This window comes from Abrus precatorius, unplaced genomic scaffold, assembly GCF_003935025.1.
Source record: "Abrus precatorius isolate BTA unplaced genomic scaffold, Abrus_2018 Scaffold8, whole genome shotgun sequence".
NCBI classification, from domain to species: Eukaryota; Viridiplantae; Streptophyta; class Magnoliopsida; order Fabales; family Fabaceae; genus Abrus; species Abrus precatorius.
In genome coordinates, this window is record NW_020874428.1 from 5,185,127 (window position 1) to 5,208,820 (window position 23,694).

The 23,694-nt window shown below is 30.3% G+C and overlaps 2 protein-coding genes across 2 annotated transcripts; one reads left to right on the forward strand and one right to left on the reverse strand.

Annotated features, from left to right (window-relative positions):
* Nucleotides 1-455: 455 nt before the first annotated feature.
* On the reverse strand, nucleotides 456-3,949 carry LOC113874129 (putative pumilio homolog 8, chloroplastic). The gene is made up of 6 exons (XM_027512350.1): nucleotides 3,039-3,949; nucleotides 2,785-2,947; nucleotides 1,953-2,116; nucleotides 1,601-1,859; nucleotides 1,161-1,295; nucleotides 456-482 (listed from the first exon to the last, which is right to left on the reverse strand). Exons 1-6 carry the CDS (start codon nucleotides 3,947-3,949, stop codon nucleotides 456-458), a joined length of 1,659 nt encoding a protein of 552 aa, XP_027368151.1.
* Nucleotides 3,950-19,295: 15,346 nt separating this feature from the next.
* LOC113847382 (putative cyclin-A3-1) lies at nucleotides 19,296-21,924 on the forward strand. The gene is made up of 8 exons (XM_027476464.1): nucleotides 19,296-19,934; nucleotides 20,048-20,280; nucleotides 20,371-20,446; nucleotides 20,554-20,630; nucleotides 20,737-20,770; nucleotides 21,015-21,164; nucleotides 21,244-21,378; nucleotides 21,509-21,924. The coding sequence occupies exons 1-8, from the start codon at nucleotides 19,638-19,640 to the stop codon at nucleotides 21,584-21,586; spliced, it is 1,080 nt and encodes a 359-aa protein (XP_027332265.1). The 5' UTR covers nucleotides 19,296-19,637; the 3' UTR covers nucleotides 21,587-21,924.
* The last annotated feature ends 1,770 nt before the right edge of the window (nucleotides 21,925-23,694 follow it).

Below are 23,694 nucleotides of genomic sequence, written 5' to 3' on the forward strand. Positions count from 1 at the left end.
AACTTTTTTATATATTTTGAAATGTTTAATTCTGTGAGCTATGAAACATTTATCTCTTTCTCAGTAATTTACTTTTTATTCATATTTTATATTTTGGATACCTTTTGAAAAGTATTAAAAAAAAAAAAACATGAAAAACGTTAAGTTTAAATAAAATTGTTTAAATTTCAAGAGTTGGAAAGTATTGAATAAGAAAATAATTGTGAAAAAAGCGAAAAACTTTATGTTTATATGTTTAAATAAAGTCGGTTAAATTTCAAGACTGCTCTCACGTGTAAGTAAAGTTATGTATAACTTGTATATTAAAAATATTTTTTTTTTGAAATTTTTATAAAAAAAAAGAATAATTTAGAGTTTTATATTTTTTTTTATATATAGATTATTTGAAAGAATCATGTGTCAAGATATGGTGCAAGAGTAAAAAAACAAATAATAGGACGTTTAAAAATCAACAACTAAACATCAACATCCACAACAAAAAACTAAAAAGACAAAAAAAAAATGAATATAAAAACATGCTGCCAAATTGAAAGAGTAAAAAACAAATAACATAAAGACAAGTTTGCACGTTTAAAAATCAACAACCACAACAAAAAAAAATGTATCTACGGCTAAAACAACAACAAAAAATGTATCTATAACTTAAAAGAAAGACGATAACAAGAACACGTATAACAACAAAAATATATATATCTATAACCAAAAAGCTGTGACTAAGAAGATGCATGACTTCTAAGAAGATGCATGACTTGTGTCGATTGGCACCAGTTTCAATCATCAACTACTTCTGTGCACCTTCATTGTTACAATCCTTACAATTCAGTGTGAAGTCTCATTCTCATCGTACACTTACAATCCCTACATTTACGAAAGAAAACAACCTACGAATGAAGATGTAACTCTCAATGAAAGTAACCCTTCACTCAAAACAGATTTAATGAGTGAAGAGATTTAATGTGTGCAAAATATATATAAATAAATACAAAAAATACACTTTTTAACATATTATTAATTATTATATTAAAAATAAGAATTGTTAAATTAAGAGTAAAATTTACATTTTTATTTTATTTTTTAAAAAATTTTAGTCAATTATTCTAGAATGTGTCAAGAAACTAGGTTAGAAAGTGCATTCTTTGAATAAAATAAAACATTTTTACCAGTGACGTTGCTTTAGTCAATTTACGATGCTTCCATTTGTCAACCCAAGCAAGTAGTTTTTGGCCATAGAGGTTGCTTTGCATCAAAGCATAGTGATCTTCAACAAGTTGAAGTAAGGCATTCCGAATGGCACCCTATATTGAATTGAAAGAGACAGAGTTATTTGCTGGATACAGAGAGTTCGATATACAGAATGACTAAGGAACGCATCATTTATACACAGCACATCCAACCCATATTATTTCATATTATCTCAATGCAACTAAAAAAATTAAACATAAGAAATCTGGCTATCATGCAGTGAATTGATTTGCTTATTTATTTATTCGTAATTCCTCCCTCCACGTAACTTACTTAATCAAACCAGTGGTAACAGTCAGATTAAAGATCTAAAAATCTTGATTAATGCACATACTTAGAATTGGAAAAAAGTTCTAACCTTGGAGACATGGAGTGCTGACTTAATGACATAATTTCCATATGGGTCCACTAGTAGAATTGAAACATTTGGATCGCAGAGCAACTCCACCACAATACGTTTAGAATGCTCTTCTCCAGCCACTTGCAAGAACTTCTCCACAACATTGCTGCCATATTTATTGTAAGACAGTGTAAAAAAATTATTTTCAAGCTGTCTCATTAGTCCTTCTATAACTCTAGGTATTTTCTGAGTCACTAGATGTTGCACCACGTAGTTGCTGCCAAACAAGGAAACAAAACATGGAAGAGATAAGAGATAAGAGTAAGGGAACTGTAGACTAGTGACGGAAACAGTAGAAGAACAAACAAACCCGTAACAGTTTTCTGCTAAAAGGAAAGCATTTAAAATGATCTCGGCCATTAACCGCTCTTTGGATTCGCCGTGAACACGCTCAACACAACGCTGCATTACACAACATCCGTTCTTGTCCGTTGCAATGTCAACACAGTTGTTTGCCATGATGTTCAGAATATACTGTAACAAAAATTTATAGATGAATTATTGAAGCACGGAGAACCAAAACAACATGACACACCAAACATGTTCCAATAAGATTTTACAGTTTTTTTTATTTCTAATTTCCTTAAACAATCATAGTGATGAATATTTTACAAATGCTTCATGTTATTTCAGCAGAACTAACTCCAAAAACAACTAAGAAATTTGGAGCTAAACAAAAAGAATGAGCCATCTCATCTACGGACCACACCTCACAATTAGCAATGAGCCATCCTTCTCATGCAGCACCATATATTCTAAGTTTTTTAGAAGAAGTTTGAAAAAAAAAAAAAAAAGGTGAAATAAGAAGCCTGTCTTAGAATGAAGATCAGTTCTACATTCTACATATTGACCTCAAGGCATCACCACCAGCTACACATATAATTCATCCTATGGAAGGGAAAACCTGGGTGGAATGAAAATGAATATTAAAACAGCAAAAGCAGAATGTTCAATGATATTTCCAATTTGCATCCCTAATTACTAGGTTCTATACATGTTATAAAATTAACTTAATAAAAATAAATTCCACATTAAAACTCAACTCTTTGAAGAACTCTACTTAAATATCCAAAAAAAAAACAACAGAGAAACAGAATTCATAAATTTAAAAAAAAAAAAAAAAAAAAAAAAAAAAAAAAAACCTTGTTATCTTCAAGTGAGAAATGTTTTAGACAATTCTCAATGACATGAAGACCGTTCGTATCCTTAGTCAATGCAACAACACCGGGGTACAACGCTAGCATGATAAGATTTCGTTGTTCTTGGGTGGTCACATGTTCAAATAATTTCTGCACAGCCCGGGTCCTGTCACGAGAAAACAAAACCCACCACTCCACAAATCAGAAGCAGAAAAAGAGATGATAAATAAATAAACAAAATAAAAACATAGCAATACCCATGAGCATCCAAACAGATATTGACAAGCTGAAAATTAGTCTTGGTCAGCATCAAAATTATGTGAGTCCTCTGTTCTTCAGTGCATATTTCCACGAGTTTCTGAAAAACATAATTCCCGGACGAGTCCAACATCAACTCAATCACGTGATCTATCAGTTCTAGAAAAACCAAAGAAACCTCTTCCTGAGATTTCAAGCTTTTCATCGTTTCTTGCAAAACCCGACACCCCAATTGATCCTTAGCTAACAACAAAATCTTTCCCTGAAAATCATAAACAGAATGCTGAGTCAAAGGATTCTGCAACAAACGGTAACGCCAACTATTGACATTATCCAGCGTGTTACTCAATAACCCAGTACTCATTGAGCTACTACGAGATCCTTGGAAACTGAGACTAAACTGATCATCGTTTGACAATGGCAACCTTAAAAAATTGTTCTGAGATTCTTCTTTCAAAAAAGTGTTATAAGCCTGTGATCGCAAGTTGTGATAGCCACCGTTATATCGATCAGTATCATTATTATACCCCACATAGCAATTATGCCATGTCGTTGCCAAAACAGGTGTATTATCGCCTCCACTGTACCTACCATTACCAAAACTATGCATTTGGCCAATTCTGGAACAATGATAATTAGAAGGGTATGTTTCTTGCCCCTGAAAAGTGAAAGGTTTTGTGGTGTCAATGTGACTCGATCCTTCGCCAACGAAACCCAACGTTGAGTGATTGTTAGGCATCACAGAGAGACGAGAGAAAGCGTCTTCTAGGGTTTGATTCGTGAGAATTGGGTTTTGATAACGATTCTGAGACGTCTCTCCATCTCCAGGACAACGTTGTCGTTGGAACGACCAAAGCAACGAGGTACTATAATCGTTTTCCACGAAACATGGGTTTCTGCTTGACGACATGTCGTCCTCAAAACAGTGGCTACGGCGCAGCGACAGTCAAGGCTATTGGAAGATAAAGGCTTAGACTTCTGACTCAGATAGGAGGATTTTAAGGTTGTTACGGCGACAGTCAAAGGATTGGAATACGAGGGTTTTAGACTTCTGGGTCAGATATGAGGATTTTAAAAGGAAGTTGTGATTTTCTGTTTGTTTTCTGTTGACTTTTTTTAGTAATGATTAATAATATTAAAAAAAGATAAGAGAATTAACGGTGAAATTAAAACGGGTGGGTACAAACAGGAAAGAAGATAGTTGCAGAGGAAGTGAAAGGAAAAGAGGTTATTATTGAGATTAGATTCTGCTCTGCATGCAATACATGTCAAATTTTACGTGCGGGAACTCGAAGATGGACTCTTCTTTGACCACTTTATCAAGTGATTTTAAACCAAAAATAATATAATATAAAATATTATATGTTCTTGTTTTTATTATTTATCATATATATATGAAATTTTTGTCTATTTAATATATTATTAAATTGATATATTTAAAAAAAAGTTTAATGTATACATTTGCATATTTCTTTTTATAAATATAGCAATTTTTTATAAAATTTTTAAAAGTAAATATTTTATATTTAATAATATAATTTTCTTATGTTAAATAAAATAAAATTAAAAAATGTAAATTAAGAAACAACATATAAAAATTTTAAATTTAAATAAAATTAAATAAAATATTAAATATATACAAAGGAAATACATAGAAGACACAACTTTTAAAATCGTTTTTATTTAATTTTTTGAAATGCCAATTTTAAAATAAGAATTTATATTTAATACATATCACGATTTTTATAAAGATGATAAATAAAGGTTAAAAAAGAAAAATATTCCTTAATTAAGTAACAAGTGTTAAATGAATATATATATATATATATATATATATAATTAAATTATATAATGATATTTTATAATTTATTAAAAATCATGTATTTTTAAAATTAAAATGAAAAAAATCTACAAAAATTTAAAAAATGATTTAATCATCTAATTTTATTTTATTTTTATTAAAAGTTTGTCTTTTAACTTTTTTTAATAAATTTAATTATTTAACTTCTATTTTCAATCTCAAATCTGTTACATAATCATGACATCTCAAAAACTAAAACTTTTTCAATAATTATTAAAATTGATTAAAGAGTTTTCTATAATTATTATACTATGACCAATATATAAAAATTTTAGTCATTTTATCAGCTAAAATAAAATGTTAAAGCACGGAAGTTGATCATAACTTTATTAAACTTCATTTTTGAACACCAACTTTTTTTATACTGATTGTTGAAATTAGTAAAAAAAAAAAAAAAGATTGGATCAGTATTAACTTAGGTTAAATTTGATACCCCACAACTGCATTGTCTTTTTAATCTTTCTTTCAATTTTATTTTCATCATTTGTCCTGGAATCAAACTCACATTCGCAATCTTCTTCATCAAGATTGTATATCCTTGACACTCTTATCTCGTCGCGAACCAACCTTAATGTCTTTTTCTCTCCATTGTTAAGTTTACTTCTTTGTTAATAATAACTAGGTCAACTGTAATTAGCTGTTTACATGGCATCAGAATCCAATGAAATATGTTTGAATACATTTTCCAAACTCTATTTAAAATCAATTGGAAATTAACTTCATGACCCAAGTTCTTAACTAACCAAGCAACCCCAAGATACGACCATTTGTTTATGCCAACTTCCGAGTTCTGAATTGTATACATATTTTTTAGTAACTTTTCACTAACTCTCTTATACCATGAATCACTTCTTATAAGTACAGTTAAATATAAATTAACAATCATTTAATATGAAATATTTTAATTTTAAAAATTAATTTAATTATATGGCAAAATTAATGCTACATAAAATTTTATAGCAATAATTTAATAGAAGGGATTAAATAAGAATTATTTATAAGAAATAAGTGATGATAAAAAATTACAAAAGACCAAAAATAAAATTGAAAAATTCGGCATGAAAGAAAGATATGTTTAAGTAAAAAAAAAAAAAACATTAGAATCAAGTTCGTTTCACGTTGCTAAAAAAACAGACTATAACAATAACATTGATTTTTTAAAATTTATTTTATTATTAGATATAAATTGCACATGAAATACACAGTTTTTTAAATATGAGTATAACCTATAATAAAATCATAAATTTTAATAAAAGGTTATAAACTTATAATATACCGCTGTATGTGTGTTGTGGTTTTTTTTACTTACAATTCAAAATATTATGAGAAAAAAATTATATAATAAAATACGTGTAAAAAATTTATGTACTTTGTATGAATAAGTGAAATTTTAGTTATAATTTATGTTATAAAAATATGAATCTAATTAATTCTTTTGGACTTGGAAATACGTATCTAACTGTAATGATTCACTAAAGATATAACCTCTTTCAAGGATAAAGTGATAAAAAAAATTGTTAGTTGTTGCTGAATTAAGATGGAAAATCCCCGCAACTTATTCTCGTGATGGTAGGGAAAACAAATTATAAAACTCACGAGAATAGGTTAATTATTTTGGTAAATTCTACAATACTAGCAAATGAGGGAGTATTCTATGTTTTGATTGAATATGTTAAATAATTATAATTATTAATTTTAATGATAGAATTAGTAGTGTATTTAAAAAAGACATAAATATTCTTTAATATCTCAGTATAATCTAAAAAAATATTAAATACACTTTCAAGTTTAAAAGCACTGTAATAAATACTATTTATTTTTAGGGTAAAAAACACATTAATTTTAAAAAAATTAAAGTGTTTTCTTTCCTATTTGCTTACGTGATAAGATGAAATAGAAAAAAAAGATAAAAAATAAAGTAAAGTTATAATAAATATATATTATTTGGATGAATATAAAAAAACAGAAAGAAAGAAATATATTGTATTAAAATTATTTTTATAATAATGATAAATTTATTTTAATAAATAATTTAAACTTTGAATATAACATTTTTATTATGTTTATAATTTTTTATTATTTTAAAAATTATTAAGAATTGAAATTAAATTTTCAAATTCATGTTATCATTTATTTCACGTCACTTTTCAGATAAAAATAACTTATTGGGATTTATGTTTTTCCTTTTTTATTTGTTAAAAAATAAAAAAAATTCAGATTTAAAGAAAATAAATATCTCTACACAAATAACTTTTTTTACAAAATAAAATTAAGACATCCAATGGTGTAAGTAAAATTTTATATTAAATATCTTTAATTAACAATTGAAAAATTAATCTATAGAAAAAAAATGAAAAGTAAGAAAGAAGAAGGAAAAGATCTGTTTTATAGACAATTTTTTTTTTGTTTATAAATACGTTAATAAAATGTAGTGTTTTAAAACTTGAATTATATATAAATTTTTTCTTATGTAACTCTATTAAATGCAGTTACACATAAAAAAATCTATCTGCAACAAGTATAAAATGTCAGAAATATATTTTAAAAATATAGATATATTTTTTCTTTAATATTTATTGCCATAGTTTTAAATTATAAATGCAAAAATTTATCTTTAATTTCTACTTGTAATGTTACGTATCAAATAGTGTATAGACGAATTTTATAGACAATTTTTTTTATGTTTGTATTATAGACAAATTTTCTTAAAATATTTTGAAAAAATCTATCATTTTGATTTACTGTTTATAAACTAAAAAAAATCGGTCTATAAATTCTGTGTGTAATTTGTATGTTTCTAATAGTGATAAATTATATAGATAATTATGTCTAGAACAATCATTTATTCCATTTGAAAATAGACTGTCACGATGTTTTCAATTATTACTTTGTCCCTGTATGTTTATAAAATAGTGAACTAAACTTACCCTTTTAATATTTTTTAATTAACACTCAACCTATATTACACTTCACTCCAACTTCTCAGACACAACTATGCATTTGTTTAACCACAACTCAGCTCCACTATAAATTATCAACTAAGTATTTCATTGTGCCGACCAACCAGAGAAGTGTAGCACAACAAATTCTACGAGTTTATCTTATCTATAAACACCATGTTTCCATTATCATATCTAGAACAATACAGTAAAAAATAAGAAAGTTAAGTAACATCACGTTTTGACAAATTCATCGTCCACTTGTAGTCAAAGGATGGATGACTATAATTTAATCACCCTTTCAATTATATATATATATATATATATATTGAAAACAATCTCTAAAACAGAGTGTAATTTTATTCATCTTAAATTTTTATATTTCTCTTATGCACTCGCCTTTTAAACCTAAGTTTAATCATAATTTTAGTTTTTATTTCTAACTTGAGACAACAATCACTTGTAATTATTCAAATTTTTATGTTGAGTGCTATATAGATAACTTTTGCTATTATCTTACTATATCCACCAATCTTAAAGAATATTAAGCTACGAAATTGTTATACTTGGACATTTTTCCTTAATATGCATTAAAATAATTATGATGCAAATATAATCAATATTCCATGTTATATGCAACTAAAACATTATATTATCAAATACATGGATACAATTTAAATTAGTACATACTATATGACACATAGCCAGGAATCATACTTAGATAAATGAGTTTCTCATTCTCAATTCATAACAAAACCACTTTTTATAATTTAAAATATAATTTTGAAAGTTTATATATTGAGTAAACCGAAAAATTAGTCCATCAAATTGTAATAACAGTGTATATTAATCTTTTACTTATTTAAATTGTTTCGTTAATATTTCACCTAGGAAGTTGTTAGGTCATTGTCATTACCAAATGCATGAAAAAATGTTAACTTTTATTATTAAGTGACGCGTATGTGATAAAATGATTTCATTTTATTTAATAAAATTAACTAAATTAACTAATTTTGTATTATCACCACTACTCTTGCCTATGACATTTTCTCCCCTCACCCCCAACATTTTCAATCGCCCACCACCTCTTCTCTTTATCTTTTTATCAAACATACACTTTCTTATTTTCCTTTCATACATCACAAAATCACACACACACACACATATACATATAGAGTGAGAATGAGGAAGAGAAAGAGATGGTGGTGGGGATGACTAGGAACACTAAAAGGGAGAGAACATAAAAAATGGGAGCAATAGTGATAACATAAAATCGGTCAAATTAGTTTCTAACATTATATGAAACAATATTATTTTAATATCTGTGTTACATAATAACAAAAATTGATATTTTTTACGCGTCTATTAGCGGTGAGAACTTAATTGTTTGACGACTTAATATGTAAGAGATTAAGGAAACAATTTGAATAAATAAAAGACTAATATACATAATCACTACTATTTAAAAGACTAATATACATGTTACTATTTGAGAAATTAATTTATGAATTTAGTCTAAATTTATAAATTAAAACTTCTAGCTTAAATTTGTCTCTTCCATAAAGCAAATTTTATACTAACTTACCTAACAACACTGTAAATGTGAGTTTGCTAGTTTGATACTCGCACCACTAAACTTCTAAAATAATTAAACATTTTCTATTTTTATTAGTTATTATTAATAATCATTTTGATGTTTTAAATGAAAGTTTTCATCATTTATCCTTATTATTTTTATGCAACAATGATGTTTTATTTTTTATTTTATTTTTACATTTAGCATTGTTTAACTAGAGTTAAAATAAGATTATTCTGTTAACTAAACTTAACTTTGTTGTGAAATGTAATTTCTAGATTAAAATGGAGTTAAGTTCATTACGAGAAACCTAAAAAGAGCAAATGTTATTTATGCTTATAAAATAGACTATTAATTGTATATTGTGTGTTTTTTGTTAACTCTACATCTAATATGACATTTTTTATTCCATTAATTATAACTTTAAGATCTTACTTTTTTTGTAATTATTTAAATTATAATTATAAATTTAGATTAATTTGATTTAAAAAAAACAGTCAACTAATCAACTTAATTAACCTAAAAAGTTAATCAAAATCCATTAAAAAAATAAACCAACATTGACAAAAAAAAAAAAAGAGAGGATAAAAACAATAAAAACTCTACCACCAAAACTTCATAGGGAATGTGCACCATGAACATGGATCATGTGGAGCTAAGAGACAAATTTGAATCGTCTTCAGGAATGTAATTATGTAGTCTATTTTTGTTTAAGTAAATTAAGATTCGCTTATCTTATATTAGTGAAAATTATGTACTCCAATTTAGAAACCTAATTTACTTCTCTGCTTTGTAAACAAAAATAAACCAACAGTATATTGCTTATCATTATTATTAATGTAAAAATCACAACTTTTAGAAACCTAGAATCGAGAAAGAAAATATAAAGAAGCATGAAGAAGAATTAACATCCAAGAACAAAAAGATGAAAGAACTTGTTAGCATCCAATTATATATGCAAGCCTCAACTGTAAATCTCAACATCATTTATTAAAACTTAACTGTTACACACCTATTTGTATACTTCAACAAGAACTAAATGAATCATTTATTGAAGTTTTTTATTTATTCACTAAATAAATCATTCTACATTAAGCAAATGAATGTTGCAATGAAAGAACATTTAATTTCATTATTTAATGCCTTAACTGGTAATTAAAGAATGAACTATTCTTTAGAGAATTCGAGTTATAGCATTTGTCTCACTACATACTAAAATGGTCCTTCACGCAAAATTTGTGGTGTTGTAATTGTTGAAATTAGAGTAATATTTGAGCATGTTTTCTTTTCTTTTTTTCTTTTTCTTATGGTTGCTTTCAATTGAGAGAAACTTCTTTTCATTATTATCATCTTCGTGTTGTTCTTCACTTTTCTAACAATGATGTGAGGATGCCATTTTCTATTTATTCTTGCGAGTTGTTTCCCTTCATTTTTCTTATGTTTTCTCTCCCAATTTTGGGTCTTTGAAAATTTCAGTTTATAAGTTAATAATAATGATAAATAATATAGTGTCAGTTTATCTTTGCGTACGAGTATTGAAGCAAATTGGAATATGTGATTTTTAATGTTATAGAATAAGTTTTTTTAAGAGAAAATAGACTCGTCAATCATGTTCCCACGTAAACTATAGAGATGATCTGAATCAACAAGAGACATGGTTAGGATATACCAATAAGCAAGGTATAACATATATAATTACTTTACTCAATTTTTATATGAAAAGTTGACCAACATAAGGCCATGTATGTAGTAAGCAAGGGTGTACAAACGACATGGTCAATTTTTTTAAAAAGACTTGTATAAGATTTGATTAAAAATTGATAATATTAGGTTAAGATAGACTCAATTTAATTTACAAATAAAATATATTAAGTTACAATGTAAAAAAACTAAAACATAAAATTAAACTATATTTTATAATTGTCTAGTTTAGATAAATTTTTAAAAAGTTCTTATAAAAACAATCATCGTTAAAATGAATAATATTTTTTCATAAATTAAAAATAATTTATCACTTTAAATTTTAGAAAATCTAAATGAGAGAATTTCTTATAACATTTTAAAGAATAGAGAAATATAAGTTGTTTCTAACTTATGAGATAAATTTTATTCAATTTTTTATTTTTTTATAAAATTTTCTGCAAAAGTTTACTTAAATGAGACTAACATATATTTTTAAAAATAATATTAATATACATATTGTTGGTAATCCGTTTTATTTTAGGATTGCATCTACTGCCATTATTAATGTAATAATTCTGTTTTATAACAGATTATTTCTTTCCTAGAATAGAATCATGTATATAATAGCAGGTAGGAAATCTAGGATTCTGTTTATTAGTTTCTTGTTTTTATTACTCCTAATGTGTGTATTTATAGCCTCTGTTGTACCTATTTAATTTTAAGGAAATATAATACCCTTCTACATGGTATTAGAGAACGATCTGATCCATACATAGGTTCCTTCGAGATCATCCATGGCTGACGAAGTCATTTACCCAAAACTTAAGGCAGGGGAGGAACACACTCATGTTCCAAACCTGACCGAACCAACCATCCTACCTATTACTGGTTATAAGTTAAATGGCCAAAACTACACCTAATGGGCTAGATCTATTCAAATTTACCTTCAAGGAAAGGGAAAGGAAGAATATATTACTGGTGAGTCAGAAGAACCAGCAAAGGCAGATGCTAACTACCAGAAGTGGAAACTCGAGAACAGCCTTGTCATGTCATGGCTGCTCAACTCAATGACCAATGAAATTGGGGAAAACTTCATGTATTACGATACAGCCCATGAAATCTAGGATGCTGCCGAAGAGACTCACCAGATTCTGGCAGCAACTAAATGCCTACGAGGACATTGAATGGAGTTGTTAGGCTGACCAGAAGCAATATTGAAAACTGGTGGAAAAGGACCGCATCTACCAGTTCCTTCTAGGTTTAAACACGAACTTGGATGAAGTACGAGGAAGAATTCTGGGAACTAAGCCTCTTCCAAGTATTCGTGAGGCATTCTCAGAAGTGAGAAGGGAAGAAAGCAAAAAGAAAATTATGCTGGGTGACCCAAACCAAAATCAAAATATTGAAGGCTCAGCCCTTGAAACTAAAGGATACCAGCCGAATCACCATAAGAAGACCCGTAACTGGTGTGATCACTGCAATAAATCTGGACATACCCGAGACACCTGCTGGTTCATTCATGGCAAACCAGCAGACATAAAGGCGTCTCATGGCAAAGATAACCGGGCCAATGTGGCTTCCACCACTATCAGTGGGTTAGATGAAGACAAATTGAGAGGTGTAGCTAAACTACGACCTTTCAACAAGGATCAGATGGAGGTTCTACAAAAACTTCTCCAGCAAACCCTTCGAAATGGGAACACACCTTCCTCCACAACAGGTCTGTTGGCACATAAAGGTAATATACTAGATGCTTTATCAATTAGACATCACAAACACAAGTCCTGGATTGTAGACTCTGGAGCCTCGGATCACATGACAGGTGACATTAATCTCTTTGATCATTTTGATCCATGTGAAGAAGGTTCTTCAGTAAGAATTGTTGATGGTTCAACATCTAAAGTGGCTAGTAAAGGATCAGTTGTGATATCAAAAGATATCACATTGAATTTTGTTCTCTATGTTCCTAAATTAGACAGTAACCTCTTATCCATTAGTAAACTTACTTGAGACCTTCATTGTGTTACTAAGTTCCTCCCAAACATGTGTGAATTTCAGGCAATGGATTCGGGGAGGAGGATTGGCAATGCTGAGGAATTTGCAGGTCTCTACTTCCTTCAAACTGACAACATGGAACAGACAAAAGAAAATAATTATGTTGTGAGTGTTGGAAAAAGGGAAAATAATGTAATGCTATGGCACTATCGCCTAGGCCGCTCTAATTTTCTGTACCTAAAGAAAATGTTACCTTTAATTTTCAATAAAAATTCACAACCTTTACCGTGTGAAATTTGTCAACTAGCCAAGCATGCAAGAAATAATTACCCTACACAACCTTACAAACCTTCTAAACCTTTTTTCCTTGTTCATAGCGATGTTCGGGGACCCACTAGAACCAAAGCTATTACTGGGGCTAGATGATTTGTTACCTTCATAGATGACCACACAAGGACCACTTGGGTCTTTCTCATGAAAGAAAAATGTAAGGTCACAAAAATATTTGAGTCTTTTCATCAAATGGTTCAGAATCAATTCCAAACACAGATTCAGATTTTGCGAACTGACAATGGACGAGAATATTATAATACAAACCTAGGATTCTATCTTCAAAAGCATGGGATTATCCACCAATCATCTTGTCCAAATACACCTCAACAAAATGGTCTTGTAGAGCGGAAAAACAGACACTTACTAGAAGTAACTAGTCCCTCATGCTGTCAACATATGTACCAACTCAGTACTAGGGTGATGCTGTTTTATCCTCTGGATACCTCATTAATTGCATGCCTTTCAAAGCTCTCAGCCATAAAACACCTCTCCAAACCCTCCTACCACGTTTTTCTCATCCTCATCTCTTTACCAATTTAACACCTAGAATTTTTGGTTGTGCAACCTTTGTCCATAATCACCAACCAAATCTCAGTAAACTGGAACCTAAACCAATAAAATGCATCTTCCTTGGATACTCTCCAAACAAGAAAGGATACAGATGCTATTCCCCCACTACAAACCGCTTCTACACTAGCATGAACGTTACTTTCTTTGAAAACCAGGCCTTTTACTCCACCGGTGGGATTCAGGGGGAGATACTGGATAAAGAATTTCAACCGCTGGAGCCTGAGCAACTCTTAGAGCATGCTGTTCCAACGCGGCCTGAACCCATAGGAACTCAAATGACCCAGCAAGCTGTTGAACCAGCAGCTGCAGGAATTCCTGTGGTAGAAGGAGCTTAGGATGCAGCACCATCAGATCTGCAACAGGGTAAAGAATTGCTGGTGTATTCGAGATAGAGAAAGACAAATAGGGAGTTAGAGACTTGCACCTCTCCAAAGCAAGGTCAGTCTTCCAACCAAAATCCAGAAGCCTCAGAGTCCCACACAGGTAACACTCATTCTGATTAGTCCCATGACTACTCGGTCTTAGATGAATTGGATAAGCCTATAGCCTTGAGAAAGGGGGTGAGGTCATGTACCCAACACCCCATTGGTAACTTTGTGTCCTATGAGAATTTGTCACAGGGATATAGGGCATTTGTCACTAATCTGGACAGTGTAAGATGCCTTATGATGTCACAGAAGCACTCCAAAAACCTCAGTGGAAGGTGGCTGTTGAGGAAGAGATAAATGCCCTGGAGAAGAATGGAACATGGGTGTTCATGAAAATGGATGCAAATGGATTTTTTTCTGTCAAACACAACATGGATGGCACAGCAAACCAGCACAAGGCCAGATTGGTGGCTAAGGGATTCACACAATCCTATGGAGTGGACTATGAAGAGACATTCGCTCCTGTCGTGAAGCTCAACTCTGTTCGAGTCATCCTGTCCTTGGCAGCAAATCTGGACTGGCCTCTTTACCAGCTGGATATAAAAAATGCATTCCTGAATGGAGATCTTGAAGAAGAAGTCTACATGAGAATCCCTCCAGGGCTAGAAACAACAGAAAACTGCGGTCAGGTGTGTAAGCTCCAAAAATCCCTCTACGGTCTCAAACAATCACCTAGAGCGTGGTTTGATCGCTTAACCCGGGTAGTAAAGAGTTACGACTTTACCCAATGCCAAACTGATCACACTATGTTCGTAAAGCATGCAAAGAATGGAAAAATGACTCTATTCATTGTCTATATAGATGATATCATCATCATCACTGGGGATGATGAAGAAGAGATTCTAAAGCTGAAAAGATTCCTTGCAAATGAATTTGAAGTCAAAGACCTTGGACATCTAAGGTATTTTCTTGGGATGGAAGTGGCCCGCACCAAAGATGGTATTGCTATTTCTCAAAGGAAATATATGATAGATTTGCTAAAGGAAACAGGGATGTTAGGATGCAAACCAGTAGACACACCTATAGAGGCTAATTCAAAACTTGGGTCTGAAGAAGGAAGTCTCCTTACAAACCGAGACAGATATCAGAGATTGGTGGGAAAACTAATATACTTGACTCATACTCGACCTGATATATGCTTATCCAGTTAGCTTAGTAAATCGATTTATGAATAATCCCACAGAAAATCATATGAAGGCTGTCAACCGAATTCTGCAGTACCTCAAGAAGGCTCCTGGAAGAGAACTATATTTCAAGAAGAATATTTGCCAAAAAATAGAAATCTGCACAAATGCAGATTGGGCTGGATCTGTCACAGACCGAAAATCAACAACTGGGTATTGTTCCTATGTCTGGGGGAATCTAGTAACTTGGAGGAGCAAAAAGCAATCTGTAGTTGCAAGAAGTAGTGCTGAAGCAGAGTTTAGAGCCATGGCTCATGGTATCTGTGAAGGGATATGGCTTCATCGGATGCTCAAGGAGCTATGTGTGTTATCAGAACATGCCATGGAAATCATGTGTGATAATAAAGCAGCCATCAGTATTGCAAGAAATCTGGTTCATCATGACAGAACCAAACATGTAGAAATAGACCACCACTTCATCAAGGAGAAGATAGATGATGGCAGTGTTATACTTGAATATACTCCTTCAAACCAGCAAACAACAGACATTCTGACTAAAGGAGTATCACAAATTAATTATGAAAACTTAAGATCCAAGCTAGGGATGATTGATATTCACCACCCAACTTGAGGGGGAATGTTGGTAATCCGTTTTATTTTAGGATTGTATCTACTGCCATTATTAATGTAATAATTTTGTTTTATGACAGATTATTTCTTTCTTAGAATAGAATCATGTATATAATAGCAGGTAGAAAATCTAGGATTTTGTTTATTAGTTTCCTGTTTTTATTACTCCTAATGTGTGTATTTATAGCCTCTGTTGTACCTATTTAATTTTAAGGAAATACAATACCCTTCTACACATATGATATCATTATACATAAATAATTATTTATTAAATTTTTAAATTCTATTATTAATAGATAATTAATTAAAAAAATAAAAGAAAAAATTTGTTAAACTAAAGTTAGGATAAATCCAACTATGTTTCAAATTGATTATTAAAATATATCAAATCTAAATAATCTTATACATTCATGTATGTGAGTAGGGTGGTAAAGTGAATTAGGCTTGATAATCCAACTCAGATATTAACTTCTCAAAAAAGATGGGTTGGACTAAAAGTTTTACATTCATAAGTTTGTTTAAGTTCTCTTATTTTAGCATATCAAAATACAAGATGGATTGAGACACACTAACTGTTAGACTCATATTTTTAAATTTTTAAAAGCAAAAATACTTAAATATTAATTTTAGATTTTTTTTTTAATCTCAGCCTTTAGAGCTGAATTTAAGCATCCATAAATAAAAAAATTTTATGAAAAAAGTATACAGTTATTGTATTGAAGTTATAAAAATATAATAAATACTTCTCTTTCTAATAAAATTTTACTATTATTAGCTGTTTATCCTCAGTCTTAAGGGTTGAAGTTAACTAAACTCTTAATTTATTAAGAAGCGAGTTCTTTTTATACTAGTGTAAGTTTTAAAACTTTTACATTTGATTTGAGTTTTTCATTTAACTTACATCTAATTGGTTATAATTTATTACTTCACTGATCATTATATGTAAGTTAAATGAAAGGTTTAGATTAAGTGTAAGAGTTTTTAGATTTACACTAGTGTGAGAAAATCTTTTCCTTTTTTATTAATATCAAATTTTATTTAAATTTTTTTTATAAATTTTTATTAATTTTATAATTATTTCTTTGATAAACTCGTTAACTTCATAATCCACCTTTAAATTGGCCATACTAAAATATCTAGCTCACTTAAAAGGGAAAAAGCAAATTAAACTATTTTTTTTAATAAAGTATTCATAGGATGGAGTAAACCAAGGTAGATGGACTCAATTTCAATTCACAATTGCAAGAAAATTGTAAAATTTTGTTCATTTGGCTAAGTGAATTCTAATATCACTTAAGCAAAAATGAATATAAAAAAAACGAGTTTAGATAAAAATTAATTCACTAAGTGAAAATAAGACTTTCAAAAAGAAATGAATTAAGAAATAAGTGATCACATTGGATTAAATTTCAAAATATGCACTATTGATGGATTAAAAGTGGTTCAAGAGGGTAACCTGAAACTGCTTTTATTATCCATAACTAGTCATATACATAATATGTTTATTGGTTTTATTCTCACACAACTTTAATGTAAGACTTGTGCTTACACCTTTGGTTACATTGTGACTTGTATTTTCTTCTTAATGTTCTTTTTTTGTTAGACTTGTGCTTATGTCTTCGGTTATGTTATGACTCATGTTCTTAATATCCTTTTTTTGTTAGATATTGTTTGAACTTTAGGGGTTCCTCTTTGTTACCTTCAATCTATTGTAATGTCAACTAGTTTTAGACTTTGTTTAAAAGTTTAAAGGGAGATGAAAGAAAATGATTTGAAGGTATGAGAAAGGAGGAGAAAAGAGGGAAAAGGAGGGTTAAACCCTTTCCTTATTTGGATATTTAATTTTTTTTTTAAAATCTTTTAATTTGGAGGAATTTCAAAAATTGAATTTAATGTTGTACTTGGAAGTTAGTTTTTAGAGAAAGAGAAGGAAAAAACCTATATGATGTTTAACCATGTTTGAAAGTTTTTAGATAGAATAGAGAGAGTTAAAAACCCTTATAATCTCATATTTTCAAGTTTTTCAATTTGAGAGATTTATATTAACCCCCTTACTCCCTCTTTTCATTCTTGTCTCTTATTTTTTAAACTCTTTCTTTTTTTTTTTCTAAACTTTCAAACAAATTTTCAAGTATAATAATTGACTCAATCTCCTCACATAAGAAAACACATAATGCAATAATTTATATGCACTTCAAAACTTAGCTCATTATGATTGCCTTCTTCCTTTTGATAGTCTAATTTTTTGCTTAAATGAATTATTTACCACTTAAGCAAATTAGCTCTAATCAAACATTTTGTAGTCTATTTTTTATTAAACAAAATTAAAATTTGCTTAAACAGAGCAGATGTAAATGCAGATCTCTCAACTTTATTGATGTAATATCATCTCATCTTTTGATAACAACGTATTAAATTCTACTGTTATACCATTGTCTTTCTTATTAATTTTTGTTTATTCTATTATAGTATTTGTGTACTTTAAAAATAAAATAACTTGTTTAAATTTTAATATTAAGTAGTACTTTTTTCTTTTATTATAATTATTCATTTATTAAGATATTATATCAACGAACATTATTAAATAAATTATTTGTGGCTAAATTATTTCACAAAATATAAAAGTAAGATACAAATGCACTTTATTGTCAAAATTAACTATTCAAACAAACATAAAAAAAATTACAATGAATTGTGTTAAATTTAATAGTGTAAGGAAAAAAAGGTACACAAGTCTATTGAAGTGTATTATATTTAATTTAATACACATGAGTAAAAAGCACGACAAACAATAATCAATGTCTTTATAATATTAATTAAGAAATAAAAATAATTTGTATTAAAAAATGTTAATCTGTTTTCATTGTAATTTATAATATCTATTTATTTATTAGTTCTTTAATTAATAACATTGATTAAAAAAACTAAAAAAAACGCAACAATTATAGAATGTAGATTTTTACCTTATGTTAAAAGTAAATAAAACTTTAATAAAGAGCTAAATAGGTTTATTTATTCTCAAAATATATTATTTACGAAACAGATAAACATTTCGGTCTATGAGCGCTAAAATATTTCATTACAATGTTCCTACCACACAGCCCGCGTCGTTGAAACTTGAAACCAGGAAGTACCCTCGGCAACGTAAGAAAGAGAGGGAACATCAAATATACCCTAATTCATTTTGCAAAAAAGGAAAAAAAGAAGAGGGAATCCAAGACTCAAATTGATTCAGAGCGTGCCCAAACTTAGGAATTGCCCAAGATTCCTGAAAATCCAAATGCACCCCAGAAGCGGGAACAATACCCTCTGCAAAATTTTCAAACCACGCTCTTCCACTCCTACAAGGCTACAATAACAACAACAATCACAATCACACACACCAACACCAATCTCATTTTCCTCTCTTAACCCTCTGTTTCCCTGCTCACTCCGTTCTTTTCCACTTTTCAAGTTCCCATGGAAAGAAACCAAGATGGCAGCGTGCGCCCCCAGCGCGAAGCCAAGAAGCGAGCCGCAGCTGCAATATGCGAACTACGTGGCACCGCTAAGAAGAAACGCGCCGTTTTGGGTGACCTCACCAACTTACCCAATGCCGATGCTCCGCCGGAGAAAACCGGTTCCTATACTCACAAGGAGAAAAAAAGAAAGCTCGTGAAACCGACGGAGACAGTAATCACGCCGGAGAAGTTAAATGAAACCCATTTGTGTGGACCCTACGTTTCTGATATTTACGACTACCTTCGAAGGATGGAGGTATTGCTTGCACCTTTGCTGCGTTAGGGTTTTAGTTTCAGTTCCGAATTTGGGATTTGCGGTGTCGTTTTGGGAATAACACGCGTTTTTTTTCCTCTTTTTTGGTGACTCAGGTGGATCCTAGTAAACGACCGTTACATGATTATGTTCAGAAAGTTCAGAGGGATGTTAATGCTAACATGAGGGGTGTTTTGGTGGATTGGTTGGTGGAGGTTGCTGAGGAATATAGGCTTTCTTCCGACACGCTTTTTTTTTCTATTTCTTACATTGATAGGTTTTTGTCTTCGAATGTTTTAACGAGACATAAATTGCAATTACTCGGGGTATCTGCGATGCTCATTGCTTCGTGAGTTTCCAAATACTTGAAATCTGACTTCAATGAGGTTTTATTTTTATGTTTTTTAAAATAATGTTTTTGTTTTTGTTTTACTAATAGAAAATATGAAGAAATTAAGCCACCTGAAGTGGAGGATTTTTGTTATATTACGGACAACACATACTCCAAGGAAGAGGTGACTAACGTGTTTCATTTTTCGTTAGTGTTATTGAGTATGGTTTGGCTTAGGACTTTTGCTGATTGTAGGAACTTTTTTATTTTTTTATTTTTTATTTTATGAAGGTTGTGAATATGGAAGCTGATATATTGAAGTCCTTGAAATTTCAATTGGGAGGTCCTACAGTGATGACATTCCTAAGGCACGTTTCTCTGTTGATTCTGTGTCATTATTGCATTGAATTGTCTTGTTTTAGTTGTGTTTTTCCTAGTAAGTTGGCTTATTTTATGCTTTTCCCTTGTTTGCAGGAGATTCTCTAGTGTTGGTCAAGAGGGTGTTGATGTAAGTTAACTCTGGTTTCAACTTATTCGTTACTTTTTAAAAGCTTAAAAGTTTTTTATATTAACAGCAGTTTCCTCTATATTAGGGGAAATCGCAAAACTGAGAAGAATTTTGCCCAGTTGCTCAATTCAATGGGATTAGAAAAACCTACCCTTGATTTTTTTTTCTCTGGTGTACACAGTTGTGCACACTGACAAATATGGGGAGTTCAACATTTGATTAATATTCTTGTCCTGTTGTGCAGGCTTCTGATCTAAAGTTTGAGTTGCTTAGTTGCTTCCTTGCTGAACTCAGCTTGTTGGATTATAATTGTGTAAAGTTCTTGCCTTCTTTGGTAGCTGCATCTGTGGTATTTCTGGCGAGATTTATGTTAAGCCCAAAGACACATCCATGGGTAATGATTCATTTTCATAGATGTGTATTTGGTATCCAATGTGGAGGCAGTTACTAAATTATATAGTATTTATTTGCAGAATTCAGCACTTTGTCAGCTCACTAGATATAAACCTACTGAATTAAAGGAATGTGTTCTATATATACATGACTTGTACCTCATTAGGAGAGGGGGCTCGTTGCATGCCGTTAGGGAAAAATACAAACAACATAAGGTATTATTTGTAATCTGTTCTGTCTTGAGTAATTTCTTTTTTAATTTAAATTTGGACTATTAATCTCATTTTACTTGTTAAATTGGAGAAATTAATTCTGATTTCAGTTGCATTGGATGTTTTGGTGCAGTACAAATGCGTGGCAATAACACCATCTCCTCCTGAGATACCTCTTCTTTTTTTTGAATTTAGCGGGACAGATTCGTAGGCAATTGTGACTTGGCTATTCTTGTTACGGCCTTTGTTTCAACTGTTGGTAGAAAAGGGTTTCCTAACACTAGAGATGAAGAGTTTTGGACTTTCAATTGCATTTGTTGATACCAATTTAGGTGCTTGCCATGAAATACAATGGCCTTTAATGTATCAATGCTGGCTTCACTGACTGTGACTGGACTCGCTGACTTTGTGGAGAATTAGTTTTTTTCAAACAATTAGGATTTGTTTGTGGAAGAGTTCTTTCAAGGAGTCACGATCTCATTGTATGTATAGGGAAGTGCTATACTTTTTCATTTTAGTTGCTTCATTCTATGATTTCCAGGATCTGATGTTCAAGTATCAAATTTTCAATATACAAGGTTGGGTTTGGTTACTTTCATACAGCCATTTGCTCTGGGATTCTGTGTCTGAACAAATGTCTGCGGATTTAACTGGTCATTTGTGCTTAACTTTGTTTCTAGATATTATTTCTCAAATGTCACTTAAATTGTCGATTGTAGATAGAGGACTTGGGAAACGTTAGATATGAAAACAAAATCCATTTGCCAAATTGTTACTCCGACTGGTGGATTGTCTCAATTCCACAACCAGTAAAAGTTTCATTATTGCAAATATTGTATGTTTAAAGGAGTCTACTAAATTGACAAGATCTAGAAAGCCATGGGGAGCTAGGGCCACCTCCGTAGAGGGATGTTGCGAAACAAGTTGTGGCAGCATGTAGTCTTGACCTGGCAAGGAAAAAGGAAAAGAAAATCACTAGTCACGAATTACGATATCCAAGGATTTCTTATGAGGTGTCGTGGACCGAAAATAGTTTTCATAGGAAATGACCACTTCATGGGCGTAATTAGTTAGGTGTAGAAATTAATGGAGCAAAACTAGGAGTTGAAAAAAATTTCAGCAGCACGTTCATTATGCCAACGGTAAAACATTTGTAGGGTGATACAAATTGGTTTGATTAACAAAACCAACAAACTTACTCGTGAAGGTAGCAAGAGTTTCATTCATCTTTGTTGATTAGTGATTTTAGTTGTAGCTACACTCTTAGGCCTCAACTGTTAAATTATTTAATAATTTGAAATATTAACTTTACAATTCAAAAAATTTAAATTATGATATATCTTTTTCAGTTTATTAAAAAATGAAGTTAAATATGTATACTTGTCGTCAAATCATTAATTTTTTTCATTGTTCATTTTGCAGTATTGAGATTGAGATAATAAAAAACTTGTTCTCTTTATAATGAGTAAAAGAAAAAGGCAAAAATATATTTGTTTAATTGTGAGACAATTAATTAACTTGCTAGATGATGTGAAAAAAAAGACAAAAATAATGTGAAAGTCAGATATTAAAGTTTTAAGATACATGACATGACAAATAGCCTCAAAGTAAGCAATATACTCTACCTCCTAGTAAAAATAGTTGTAAGAGTTTGTTTGATATTCTTTTGAGAGATAGTTTCTGTCATCATAAATATATAACTAGAAGTAGATTTTTGATCGTCAGGACAACTTGTGAATCATAACCAGAATAGCCAACAATATGAAGTTGATCAAACTTCACATATGTTAACTTATAGTCTTTTGTGCCTTGCAAATACCTTATGACCTTTTTAACGACTTTTTAGTGACTCAACCCTAGGTCACTCAAGTATCTCCCTAAAGTATTAATAACAAAAGCAATATTTGGATGACTACAAACTTGAGCCTACATCAATTACCAACAATGAAAGCATATGAGGCTTTACTTATCTCATTTCTTTCATTTTCATCTTAAGGACTTTGAGTTTATTGTATTTTTGAACAGATATAGCACATGGAGAGCAATGATGTATGTTGAATCATTTCAAGATCTTTTTAATATATTTTCTTTAAGACAATCTTAGAGTGCCACGTGACTCATTACAATAAATATGGATACCTAGTACTATTCATGCATCACCAAGGTCCTTCATATCAAAGTGGTTACTTAACAACAATTTTATCTTAGTCAAATTTTAATACAATTACTAGAAAGGAGAATATCATCAACATATTAGACCAGAATGATCAAAATAACTCTCTAGTTTTCAAGTAAATGCATTAATATGAGGTAATTTTG

Bases quoted from the DNA above. Each gene is read 5' to 3' on its own strand.
- LOC113847382 (XM_027476464.1), top strand. From the start codon at position 19,638: ATGGAAAGAAACCAAGATGGCAGCGTGCGCCCCCAGCGCGAAGCCAAG. The intron at 20,447-20,553 runs GTGACTAACGTG...TATTTTATGAAG, and splicing joins ACACATACTCCAAGGAAGAG to GTTGTGAATATGGAAGCTGA. The intron at 20,771-21,014 runs GTAAGTTAACTC...CCTGTTGTGCAG, and splicing joins TTGGTCAAGAGGGTGTTGAT to GCTTCTGATCTAAAGTTTGA.
- LOC113874129 (XM_027512350.1), bottom strand. From the start codon at position 3,949: ATGTCGTCAAGCAGAAACCCATGTTTCGTGGAAAACGATTATAGTACC. The intron at 1,860-1,952 runs GTTTGTTTGTTC...CTTGTTTGGCAG, and splicing joins TTAGCAGAAAACTGTTACGG to CAACTACGTGGTGCAACATC. The intron at 1,296-1,600 runs GTTAGAACTTTT...AATTCAATATAG, and splicing joins CAGCACTCCATGTCTCCAAG to GGTGCCATTCGGAATGCCTT.